General features: G+C 35.2%; 1 protein-coding gene across 3 annotated transcripts in view; it reads left to right on the top strand.

The window, feature by feature from the left end:
• Positions 1 to 14,142, top strand: part of whrna (whirlin a) — an 83,249-nt gene that overhangs the window by 54,696 nt on the left and 14,411 nt on the right. For all 3 annotated transcript variants that reach the window (XM_042747893.1, XM_042747891.1, XM_042747892.1), the window contains exons 5-7: positions 994 to 1,202; positions 3,839 to 3,875; positions 12,605 to 12,817. In XM_042747893.1, coding sequence (XP_042603827.1) covers positions 994 to 1,202; positions 3,839 to 3,875; positions 12,605 to 12,817 — 459 coding nt within the window. The remainder of the gene's footprint in view (positions 1 to 993; positions 1,203 to 3,838; positions 3,876 to 12,604; positions 12,818 to 14,142) is intronic.

The raw sequence follows: 14,142 nt of genomic DNA, 5'->3' as shown, positions 1-14,142 counted from the left end.
GTAAACACCAAAATGCAAGTATTATTCTGATTTTATTAAATTTAGAGTAAGTGGCAAATAGTGGATATAGCTACTGTATATAATGTATCTATTGACAGTGCTGTATAAGGTTGCGCTGCTGAGGCGAGGCTCACGCAGCCTCTCCAGGAGAAATCAAACCCAGCATACTGAGGTAAAAATACAAAATGGAAAGTTTTTATATTTAAAAGAGGTAGTTAGACAAAATCACACAATGTTTTCACCATTATGACTGTTTAATATACGGTTTAATAGTTCTATAAACAGTTCAATAAGCAAATACAATAATATTAGGGCACTTACATTTTAGGCACCTACCGGGGTTTTAATTTCATTGAAAAGTATCAGTATCACATTATTATAACTGAATTTATAGATCAAATGTAAGAATTTAAAATTAAAGTATTAATTAGATTAGTGGGAAAATGCCCTCTATAGGAAAAATAAAATGCCCTTGGATAAAATATAAAAAACCTGCAGATTTATATGTCACAGCTGATAGAAGACTTATGAGAATATTGCTTTAGAATAAATCATCATCTATCAAATAATATTTTAGCTTTATTTCAGTCAATGAAAAAAAATTTTTATAATAGTTTTAATTAACAAGAACAAAACTAAATGGAATCAGCTATTATCAGAATCAGCTATTATTTTGGAGGATGCATATTTTGTGCAATTCCTTCATAGTGTATTTTACTTGTGCTCTTTTTAAATTCTATTTATAAGGTGGGCATGAATATTTAAAATGTGTTTGTCTATGGATGCGTTCCTTTCAGTAAGTCAGCATAATTTTGACTTTCTTCTCTGCTGTTCCACAAATGTAACCTGACCACACCACTCTACTGTGTTCGACCTCTGGATTTCCAGACTGTCCCGTCTCCGGCCTCATCACAACCCCCCTTTACCTCCTGCCCTGCTCTGCCATCACCAGCCCACCCACCTTCTCCTCTCTCTGCTCCATCATCTCCACAGGTCGGTGATCAGATCCTGGAGGTTAATGGCCGGAGTTTCCTCGGCATCCCACACGATGAGGCCGTACGAGTGCTGAAGTCTTCACACCACCTGATGATGACGGTGAAGGATGTCGGGCGACTGCCGCATGCACGCACCGTAGTGGGCGAGACAAAGTGGATCACAAGCTCGCAGATTACAGACAGCTCGGCCAGCAGCAGTGTCACGGGGTGAGTGACGCGGTGATGGGAATGTGAGGAAACAAGGAAAGTGAGAGAGATAAAGGAGTCATGTGCATAGATGGGAAAGCTAGTAACTGGTTTCGTTCCTGGATGAATCAGTGTTTCTGAATATACATGTTGCAAGAGTGCATTGCTTACACTCAGGCAATTCAAGATGTTGATAAGTTGTTGTTTTTTCATCAGAACAGATTTAGAGAATTTTAGCATTATATCACTTGCTCACCTTCACTCTTGCTTCACTGCAGTGAATGGGTGCCATCACCAAAACAAATGATATCCATCAATTAACATTTTGTGTACTGAAAGCTGCATATTTGTAAGAAACAACTGCACCATTTTGGTGTTTTATCTTTAAACTTAACTTCTGGCCAAAATAGAGTCCATAATCGGTAATAATGTGTCTTCCAGTGAAAAGTCCATCCCTGTTGGTCTCCCACATCAAAATCCACCAATATATTTATTTAGAACTGTTTTTGCTTGTAGGAAGTGCTTCTCTCCTGATTTGATAAGATAAATACTTTGGATAGACAACTCTTTCTTTTTTTTTTTTTTTTTTTTTTTTTGGCCAGAAGTAATGGTTTGGAGATGTTAATTGCTGGACAGGATTACTTGTGGATTATTGTGATGGTTTTATCAGCTTTTTGGTCTCTCATTCTGACGGCACCCATTCACTGCAGAGGATTATTTAGTGAGCAAACGATGTAATGCTACATTTCTCCAAACCTTTTCAGATGAACAAACAAACTCCTCTACATCTTGGATGACCTACAGATGAATACATTTTCAGCAAATTTTCATTTTTGAGTGAACTAGTGCAGTACAAAAAAAAATGAATATCCAATTAATATCCAACTAGATTAACCAGCTCTTGCCATATCATTTACTGACAGTTTTGTTGGTGTCCAACATCCAGGAGGGATGAAGTAATTAAACACAAAAATATCAGTACCATGCATATTTTAAGTAAACTTATGCCTATTATACATTTCTAGTATTTTCTAAAATTCTATCACCTTCTACTGCACATTAAGCAATACTAATGCTTCACCTAACATAAATAGTATGCTGATTTGTTAATTTGTTCTTAAATACAGCCCAAGTTATGCCTTGGTGCTGCGACTTAATGTTCTTGTTTAATAAAATAAAAATGTACTGTACAGTCCAGACACAGTAATTTAATTAGGACTGAGGTGAAGCTTTCAGGCTTAGTTTAATTTACTGTTTAAAGAGCAGATTATACAATAGCTGCGATATAATTATTTAATTCTGAATATCAGCTTCTTTCCAAACCCCTGGGCCGCTCGCACTTGGAGGACTGTAAATTAAGGAGTCTGTTCATGGGATTATTCCAGACACTTCTGGTCTTTCACGGCCTGTTTTTGGAGAATATGAACCTGTGAGTGTGTGCAATATGAACCTGTGAGTGTGTGCAATATGAACCTGTGAGTGTGTGCAATATGAACCTGTGAGCACATTACGGGATCATAAAGCAGCTCAGGGGTGTCTTGTGCCAGTTCTCTGGACCTTCTCTTTAATGGAGGTTAGCTGATGAGGTGAGCCAAGTGCTCTGCTGTCATGCCAGGGGGAAAATGCAAGGTGGCATTTTATAAAAAAAAAAAGCTGATTATCAAGCTTGTGGTGATCTGGGGTACAAGCTCAAGTCAAAGCCAAGGACAGAACTGGCACAGGGAAGTGTTTGTTCCTATCATTGTTACTGACCAGTTTGACAATTTGATAAATAGCTATTCTTGATAAGACTGCAAAACGACGTGAAGCACAGCTATGTTGGAAAGCTGTTGTCAAGATCTTCAGTTATACAGTTTAGTAATCATTATACAAATGTTTTTGAGCAGAGAATGCAGCAATTGGCTATTCAGCTGTGATAATGTAATATAATATAATATATAGGAATATATGAGAATTAAACAGGTTTTGAATGAATTCTTGTATGCTCACCGAGGCTGCATTTATTTGAAAAAATCCAGTAAAAACACATCTAAATAACTCTTTTCTGTTTTGATGTATTTTAAAACATAAAAAATATATTTTAATTTATTTAGCAGCCATTACTCCAATCTTTGGAGTATTCAACTACATCTTACAGAAATCATTCTAGTATGCTTATTTGGTGCTTAAGAAACATTTTTTATTATTGTCAGTGTTGAAAAAAGTTGTGCGGCTTAATATTTTTGTGGAAACTGTAATACATTTCTTTGATTAATAGAACATTCAAAAGAACAGCATTTCAAATAGAAATGTTTCAAAGTTTTATTGTCAATGTAATGTTTTGAATCATTGTAATGCCTTTAATGCTTCTTCCTGAATAAAACAATTAATTCATTTCTAAAAAAGAAAAAAAAATTATAACCTCAAACTATTAAATGGGATTGTATTTTACCAAAACATTGGTAGTCCAAAGCAATGGACCATAATTTTGCCTTAGACCTGAGGAAAGCATCTAGACCTGATCAAATGCCTAAACCTAGAACCAGAAACTAGATCACTTTCATACATGGCAGTGTGTCAGTGTCTCTGTATGATTCTGTGTCTATTTGTGGATGTTTGAGGAGGTTGTAGAGCATGTATATGGTATTGATTTCTCCATGTTTACCTCTCTCTCATAGCCTCTCTCTGGACCAGGGAGCATCAGCATCAACAAAGGTGAGTAACGTGTTTCTATATTTGAACAAAATGTTCTTCACAGTTTGGTTTCAGCAGCATTAAAAGAGTGAGCAAGATAGTTAAGGTGACTTTTGAAGAGCGCTCTGCAAATCCTGGTGTGCTCTAGACCATTTAGGATAGTTGTACCCTATTTATTGTCATTATAGAGTTGCTAACAAGAACCTATAATGGTCCTTTGCACTATGCGGTACATTTATCTTAATTAGAGCTGTCAGATGATTCCAAATTAAATTTAAATGTAAACAAATTAATGTTACATTCACATTTAGTCATTTAGCAGATGCTTTTATCCAAAGCGACTTACAAATGCAATCAAAATCAACAAAAGAGCAATGTTGTGCAAGTGCTATAACAAGTCTCAGTTAGCTTAATGCAGTACATGTAGCAAGGTTGTTGTTTTTATTATATAATAAATAAAAAGAAAACAGATAGAATAGAAAAAGAATAGAGCAAGCTAGGTTAGAGGGTCAAATAAAGATGGAAGTAATGTGTTTTTAGCCAATTCTTGAAGATGGTTAAGGGCTCAGCTGCTTGGACTGAGTTTGGCAGGTCATTCCACCAGGGAGGAACATTTAATGTAAAAGTCTATGAAAGTGATTTTGTGCCTCTTTGGGATGGCACAATAAAACGACTTTCACTTGCAGAACGCAAGCTTCTAGAGGGCACATAAGTCTGAAGTAATGAATTTAAGGATTCGGGCGTGCAGTCAGTGGTGGTTTTGTAGGCAAACATCAATGCCTTGAATTTTATGCGAGCAGCTATTGGTAGCCAGTGCAAACTGATAAATAGAGGTGTGACGTGTATTCTTTTCGGCTCATTAAAAATTAATCTTGCTGTCGTGTTCTTGATTAATTGTAAAGGTTTGATAGAACTGGCTGGAAGACCTGCCATGAGAGCATTGCAATAGTCCAGCCTGGACAGAACAATATTAATGCATTATATTAATAATTAAACATTTTAATATAAAATACTCGATTGAAGTGTAATTAAATTACTTAAACTTATTTGCTGAGCCTCTAAATGAAGATAATTAGTTACAGTTCATACGTTAATTATAGACATTACAAAAAGTGTCTTTTTGCTCACTCATCCCAAGACTCTTTGTAAGTGCCAGAGCTTGACCAGAACATATTTCTGAAAGTATTGTATACTTTTTGAACACTTCTCTATAATGCATGAAAGATATATTCATTTTTTAAAAGTTACAGAGTTCAAAAGCTACGGAATAACAGGAATGCAGCCTAATCAAATGCCTCCAGGATCTTTTTTGCAGGTCTATTTATGTTCAAAGAGCCTCTCTTTTGTCCTCCATAGTGAGGATATTTTGTTGTTATGCAAATGAGCCATAGTGAGTGATTAAGCTGCATAATAGATCAGACTCAAGTATTTGCATTGCTTTGATAACCTTAAGAACTTACCTTAGCCAGACTAATCACAAGAGAAAAGGACTCAGAATCACAGGTCATTTCATATTTGGTCACATGTCATTATTGGTTGATATGGGAACAGGGGGATTGTGGCTCTGACTCTAGCCAGGCAATCACACACCTGTTCCTGTACTGTGGCTAGAAAGAAAGAGGACGTTTGCGGACATAATGAGGAGAACAGAAGAACCGAAAGACACAGGAAGGGCAAGAGATGGATAAGAATGGGATGAAAGAGGAAGGTGGTATCGCTGTAAATTATCGTCTTGGTCTGGGTAAAGAAAGTGTCAGGTAGACGCTGCCAAGAGGCTTTGATCCCCCGGGCATATGGTATCCAAGGTGATCTGTATTCAGAATGGACACATGCACTTAACATTCTTACAATCACTGTGCGTGTGTGTGTGTGTGTGTGTGTATGAGTCTTGTGTAGAGCTGTTTTGTAATATATATGAGAGAACAGGAAATAATAGAAGGGTAGATCTCTTGTGCAGTGCCTTTTGAACTGCGACTTTTAGAAAATGAATATGTTTGTGTAATATAAGAACATATTTCTATAAAAACATATACCACCACACTTTCAGACATGTTTTGATCAAGATCAGGTACTTAAACTTATTATTAATTAACTTGATTAAAGTAAATCATTGGCAGTTACAGATTGAGAATATGTTACAGTACTTTGACATTTAACCATCTTTTAAAATGATATCATACTGATTTCTATCATTTTGCTGTTGCTTTTGAATCAAAAATTATGTTACTTTCAGGAGGACAAAGTCAATAGTGAACTGTTTTTGTTAGTTAAAGGGGTCATATGACATTGCTAAAAAATAACATTTTTTGTGTATTTGGTGTATTATTATTTTCCACATACTGTACATTATTGTTTGTCCATATTTGTTTGCCTTCTGAAATACGGAATGTGATATGGTTGGTTAGCTGGGCCAGTGTGGGTTGTGATTGGCTGCATTTGGCGCCTGGTTCAGGAAATGTCATGCCCCTTACCATAGCCGCCTGCCAGCTTCAGTGTAAATATTGCGTCAAAATCAAATCAATTAGAGCACGATTTAAACCTGGATGATTGTAACCACAGTTCGTCTGCCTTGGGAAAGCTAGCGTGTCTCCGACATCCAATAACACCTGTTGCCTTCTCTAGTGCAGCCCAACCAGGTCTCGTCCCATTCATCGGTATTTGTGATATCACAAATCCCGGAAAAGATGCGTTGTAGTCCAAGCGAGTCGTTGTTTGTAGTTTCTGAAAAGTGATTTCTGTTGAATAAAATATCTTCTTTTTGAAGTGGACTTTGAGCTTTGTATCTTTGCAGATCTTTTTTATGCTCAAACAGCAACATTAAAGACTAACTAAAGCTGAAAAAGTGAAAAAGCATAATAGCACCCCTTTAAATAGAATAGTTTACCCCAAAGTACACAAAATACTTTTCTGCTTAGCTTTATACGTATAACTAATATTGAATTAATGCAGAAAGTAATTGTAAGATCAAATTACAAGGAAAAAATAAACAAATATTCAAAACATATTCAATAATACTACACCAAATAATAATAAAATATACATATGCACACACACATACATCCATCAATATAAACAAAAAATAGAGTTTTTATTTTTATAAAATAAGAATTGTCATCAATTACTTGACCTCATATATATCCAAAACCTATATGACTTTATTTCTTCTCTGGAACATAAAAGGAGATATTTTGAGAAATGTTTTAAATATCTGGTAACCAAAATGATAGCAACCAAATCGAGAAATGAGGACAAAACTTTAATTTCTGAGTGAACTATCCCTTCAAGATATATGTTAGAGACACGAATATGACCTTCATAACAGGAATAACTGTTATAAAAAATGAAAAAATATGGATAGAGAGTTCAAGAATAGAAGACATAAAAAGACAGGATAGGATAACACAGAGGCGGTGAGATTGTGAAGAGGAATAAAAACAGCAAGGTGACCCACCCGATGATCAGGGTTTTACAAGGTCCTCCTCTGTAAGCCGAGGTTTATGCACAAAACAACGGATTCCAATAAAGCCTGGGCAGTGTGTGAGCCCTAACTTAATACGATGGGGCTGATTATTGCATACAGTGGGAATGACAGGCTAAAGGACACGGTTAGATGAAGTGTCTGGGCTCATGTCTGTGGGCTATGAGCTTTTGCAGTACTCACTTTGTATTCCAAAGACTCACAGCTCTACGATGTTTCGGAGGACATTGATAAGTTACATACATCAGTTTGTGTGAGAAAGGCACAGTCAGTCATAAATCACTCCTGATATATAAACATAAGCGTGTGATTTTATTTGCATTATGCAATTCCTATGAAATAACAGTTCATATTTTAATCATCAATTTTAATCACAGTAGCTGCAGTAAAAATGCATGTCCCAACAAACATGCATTGCTTAACAGAAGCAATATTTTTATGGTTATATAGCAAATACTTTTTTAGTCTTTCAGTTCCCTAAGAAGATTTCCCAGCGTTTGCCTGCAGAACGATCCAGGCGTATAAATTGATAATCACATAAATGCTTCATTATGTTTTCATCAGTATACATTTAAAGCTCCCCGCAGACAATTAATAATTGGAAAAGTAATTGTGCTAAGCTCAGTGAGGGGTGCTTTGATTAATTGTAGGTCAGGAGCAAGTTAAACTTATATGGGGGCAAACACAGAAAATGATGATGTTTTGGTTTGTTATTACTTTTCAGAAACATTCTAAACTGTATCACACATTCAACAGACAGAAACCAGTTTATATCTGTTGCATTTACTGCAGCTGAAACTCATTTCTGATTTAGATATTTGAGAGTGGGTTCACGTCTGGTTGTATTTTACGCTTTCCGCCTAGTTTAACACTCCCAGTGCTCACAAAATACAAAAACAGAGTCACATAATGTAGGGTCACAACTGGGATCTGTCCCAGTCATATAGGAGAACTTTTGCAATATTACAATTACTCTGCTTCAGAAGTTTTCTGTAGTTTTTTGCTTATTTGCAGGCCAGAATTCCTCGCTGTGTGACCTTGTTGAGTCTTCGCTGAGTAAGGCACTTATTTCCATTGCCTGATGTGAAATCTCTCTAGATCCCAAGCGAGACTCACGTTGTTTGACGCCAACCCCCTCTTTGCCAACTCATTGCAGCTTAAACCCATTTCAGCTGCCCTCATTTCGAAGCTAATTGAATTCTCCAAATTGACATTGCCCTTTTAAGACAAGAACTATGGTGGCCCTCAGGGGTCTAGCACAATGGCATTAGCAAAGTAAACAAGGCACAATAAAACATAAAAAGATTGAACATTTCTGAAAATGTGACTGGAGGGTCCCTTGACAAATCCCTCCAGTCCCATCTGCAATATTACACTTAAAGGTGAAAGGTGACATCATTTATACACCACTCCTTTTTTTTCTTCCTTTTTTGAACTTCTACTGACACATGGTCTGACAGGCTGTTTTTTATGTTTGGTCCATATACAAGAAATCTTGCTTATCTGTGAGAGCTTATCTCCGGTGTGCCTTTAGGACATCTATTGACTGCTCCGCTCTGCCACTGCCAAGAGAGGTGTAAAAATCTATCATCTCTTAATGTAGCTCAAGAGGGAGGAAATTAAGCTCCAATTTCGACATGGGCCATAGTCAGGCCCGGGACGGTTATATTGTCTGAGAGCCGAGATGGTGTGCCTTGTTGAAGAGCTTAGTCATTCTCCCCATGTCGTCTGTAAGATTAAAACTCTGATAATGAGACAGATAGAGCTGTAACCGACAGCAGCTCCCGAACCCAAACATTTGTCATTTTAATTAACGTTTAACCAAGGTGACACTGATCTTGATCATCTAATTATTTAATTTATTGCTCAGTGGCCTTATGTTTTAGCAGTTGGAGGTAATGTGACAGCAGGAGTGAGATTAATTTGTTTTTACATCATTTTGATGGAACAGAATGACTTTAAAATAGTCATGTTTTAGAAAGCAGTTTTAGCCATTCTTTGTGTAATGAATATAACAATAAGGAGATCTATCTATCTGTCTATCTGTCTATCTGTCTGTCTGTCTGTCTGTCTGTCTGTCTGTCTGTCTATCTATCTATCTATCTATCTATCTATCTATCTATATCTATCTATTGTTCTATCGTTGTCATTTCATCTATCTATCTATCTGTATCTATCTATTGTTGTAATTTTATCTATCTATCGTTCTATCATTCTATCGTTGTCATTTTATCTATCTATCTATCTATCTATCTATCTATCTATCTATCTATCTATCTATCTATCTATCTATCTATCTATCTATCTATCGTTGTCATTTTATCTATCTATCTATCTATCTATCTATCTATCTATCTATCTATCTATCTATCTATCGTTGTCATTCTATCTATCTATCTATCTATCTATCTATCTATCTATCTATCTATCTATCTATCTATCTATCTATATCTGTCTATCTATCGTTCTATTGTTGTAATTTTATCTCTCTCTCTCTATCTATCTATCTGTCTATCTATCTATCTATCTGTCCATCGTTGTCATTTTATCTATCTATCTATCTATCTATCTATCTATCTATCTATCTATCTATCTATCTATCTATCTATCTATCTATCTATCTATCTATCTATCTATCTATCTATCTATCTATCTATCTATCTATTTATCGTTATATCATTTTATCCATCCATCCATCTCTCCATATCAGAGTGTTTTTGGTTGTGTTGATTAATTTATATTATTATATTATTTTATATTTTAATAATATTAAGTAAGTCCCACTTCAGGAGGAACTGCTCTGCACATTCCCGACCTTCACTTTCCTTTTCTTCCAAGGACAAGCTGCCTTTCAGTCCAGAAGCATATCCCCTATAGGACACTTTATTTTATTATTTTAATATTTGCATTCTATTTTATTTGAGAGAAAATGCCTTTCCGCTCTTTTTAGAGGTGAGTTATCTCAAGTTCCTTTTAGATAAAGCTCAATCTAGGGATGAATTGTCTCATTCAAGCCCTATTCGGATTCACTGGGGTGTGATGTGTGGGGACACGGCTGGAGTTTCTGCTCTCTGAGTCTCACAAAACACTTGTTCTGATTGTGCTGTCCTAAAGTTATGATATTGATCAGCAATTATGTGTTCCTGTGATTAAAGAGGCTGTCAGTCGAGTGATGTCATAATGGGTAACCATAAAGGTTGTAACACTACAGATGGCGCATGATCGATCCCATCTTGGCCGCTATCATTCTAAAGGAATTATAAAACCTCACATTTTTCTTGCTAGTTTTATTGATCATCTTTTGTTGGAGAGATTCTGTTTGAGCTTTGCTTTTTGTAATAGAGCAGTGGAGCTGATATCCCAGAGTGCTGTGCAGGGCAGGGCTTTTGAACCTCTCAACATCAAACTAGACAGAGACACTTGTGTTCTCATCTGAAGAAGTCTTATAGCTACTATATATATAGTACAGTTCAAAAGTTTGGGAGTCAGTAAGAAGAAATACTTTTATTCAGCAAGGATGCATTAGGTTTATCAAAAGTGACAGGAAGAATTTACAGTGTTACCACAATTCTATTTCAAATAAACACTGTTCTTTTAAACTTTCTATTCATCAAAGAATTCAGCAAAAATGTAATAAGTTTCCACAAAATTATAAAAGTTTTCAGCATTGAAAATAGTAAGAAATATTTCTTAAGCACCAAATCAGCAAATGAGAATGATTTTTCAGACTGGAGTAATGTCTGCTAAATATTCAGATATAAATTAAAATATACTCAAACAGAAAACAGTTATTTTAAATTGTAATAATATTTTACAATATTACTTTTTCACTGTATTTTTGAGCAAATAAATGTGGCCTTGATAAGCATTCTTTTAAAAACATATAGAAATCCTACCACTCTAAATGGTGTAAGTTTATGTTTCAAAAAAATCTTACTGACCCAAACTCTATATATGTATGTGTATATATACTGTATGTATGTGAATATATATTCATTTATGTATAATGAATCTCGGCTGCAGTGGTTGGCCTCAGCAATGTTTCAGAAACAGTTTGTTCTCTTGGTGAGGATGAATTTGAGTTCAACAGCACAGCGACTTCATGAGTTTCTAACTAAGGGAATTTATGTGAAATCACTGGGTTTTCAGAAGAGAAAGTGGAAATAAAGTAAATGGATGACACAAATTATAGTCTATGGACTCTGGCCCTGGTGAGATTAATGTATTAGGTCAGGAAAACAATTTTTTTTCTGAACTTACACAAATTGTATTGTATTACATTCAATAATTTCATAGGTAATTGTTCACTGTGCCGGTTTTGTTCTTAATTGTGTTCTTTTAGTCTCTACCTTGGGTTTGCAAGAACAGCGACTTTCTCGACTAGTTATTCTTCAATGTCCAGGAAAGGACATTAGCCTCATGGGTCAAACCGGTCAGGGAATTTTCCTCCGAAATACTGTGAAAATAAATGGACTGTCATTTGATGCAACGGAAATGCATTAGTTCCTGTGGGAGTGCTGTACGATAGAGCTTATCTAACTTGCAGCGTTTAAACACAAAAACACATTGGAAAGAATAAGGGCAAGAATAGTTCAGACATGATCAGCATTCACTCACCTCAACCACTGTCTCTGTCTGTATTGATCGAGCTCAGTTCAAAGCCTCGTGTCTTTTGACGGTTTGATAACATAGACACTTGTGCTGCTCGACTGCACCTGCAAACCAGACTGCCGACAAACATGCATCTCCACCCAACCAAAGTCAATAGGCTGTTCAAGCAGACATAATTAGATGAAATGAATTTAAGGCATGCGATACACCACTGATCGATCTAAAATGTACATCAAACCCATCTCATAGGTCAGTGTGTAGCAAGCAAGTTATTTATCAAGCTAGTTTTCCATATTGGTTTGTTGGAGTGTTTTGGTATCATCCTTTGCTTGGAGAGTATGCCATTTCTAGGCTGAGCATAACACTGATCGATGATCATGTTGATTCTGAAGCAGTGCTTTTTGATTAGGAGACTAATTAAAGGAAAAGCTGCTCTCGAGGAGAGAGGCTGAAACATGAGAGAGAGCAAACAGGGAGGAGGGTAAGAGACACCATGGAGATGAGAGTTAGAATATCAGTAATGAACCAGAGACTTATCCAGTGATGTTGAAAGATTTCAAATGTGTGCTTTGAGGCTTAATGAGCCACAGGTGTTTGAATATTAGTATTGCATTTCTTCTCTTGAAATATTTGCATTTCTTCTTTTCTCTATTCTCCTCAGGGTGGCTTTTATAAAGGTGTGGCGGGATCTCAGGTGACTCTGTCCAGTTTGGTGAACCAGAGCAGGGCCATGCTGGAGGAACAGGCCAGACATCTGCTGACCGAACCAGAGAGGCAGACCATGGGCTACTACATCCAGGAGTACCGCGATGGTCACATCGGTGTTGAGCAGCTGGTCATGGCCCTCTTTGAGCTGTTCAATACACATGCCAAGGTGGAGGCATCTAGATTTCTCTTTATATATCTCTTCAGAAAATGCGCATGTTATAGAATAAAAATCTGCCACTTACGTTTTTGCTCACTAGTGTATTTCTTGATTTTTTTTTTATACCTTTTATATTTTCTGTTACAAAGATGAAAATAAATAAAATGTAAAAAAAAATAATATTTGGACGTTTCTACCAAAATACTGTAGTGTTATGGTTATTACTATAAATACTATGTTTTTTTTACTATTTTCTTTTTAAGATTTAAAATTAATATATTAACATGTTAATATGGTATTTATTTTAAACTGTGCAAATTTTTCCAATCTTTGTCATTTATTTTCTTATGACTATAATGATAGTATATGACAGTACATTTTTTTAAGGATACACAATTGTTTTGCACAAATTAATACATTTATTTATCAAGGCTGCATTAAATTGATCGAAAAGTGAAAGAAAGGGGTTTATAATGTTACAAAAATGTCAATTTCAAATATATGCTGTTCTTTTGAACTTTCTATTCATCAGAATAAGAACCCTGTGTATATATGTGTGCGTGTGCGTGTGTGTGTATGTGTGTGTGTGTGTGTGTGTGTGTGTGTGTGTGTGTGTGTGTATATATATGAAGAGTTGATGACTGCCATCTGAAATTTTCTTCTAAAATGAGCATTTTTCTAATGCTCAGTTAATGTTCAGTTATTTCATTTTAATGCCAATGAAAAGAACCTGTTCATTGCCATTAATGTGAAATTACTGAACCTACACATGAGAGCCTGAGAAAAATGCAAAATTCTTCATATATATCCGTTTCTACAATAATATTAAGCACCACAACTGTTTTAATAATACTAATAATAATTATTAATATATATATATATATATATATATATATATATATATATATATATATATATATATATATATATATATATATATATATATATTTGTTATATTTATTTGTTAAATAAAAATAATAATAATGGCTGCTGAAATAATATCTTTCACGTGACATTGAAGACTGGAGTAAAGGCTGCTGAAAATTCATCTTTGCCATCACAGGAATAAATTACATTTTAAAATATATAAAAATAGAAAAATGTTGTAAAATTGCAATAATTTCACAATATACTGTATTTTATAAAAGATTAAAAACTCTTATCATCTCCAAACTTTTGCTATTTTTTTTTTTATTAAAGACTTTCACTGGCTGAATGAATTATTAGTAATAATATTCATAACACTGACACTATCCAAAAGTGTCCTCAGTATATTGTGCCATCATTGTCTGGTGATTTACAGCAAGTATAACCTCATAATACATTCCCATTTA

The sequence above is a fragment of the Cyprinus carpio genome, chromosome B21 (assembly GCF_018340385.1).
Source record: "Cyprinus carpio isolate SPL01 chromosome B21, ASM1834038v1, whole genome shotgun sequence".
NCBI lineage: Eukaryota > Metazoa > Chordata > Actinopteri > Cypriniformes > Cyprinidae > Cyprinus > Cyprinus carpio.
This window is presented reverse-complemented; position numbering and strand designations above follow the sequence as displayed.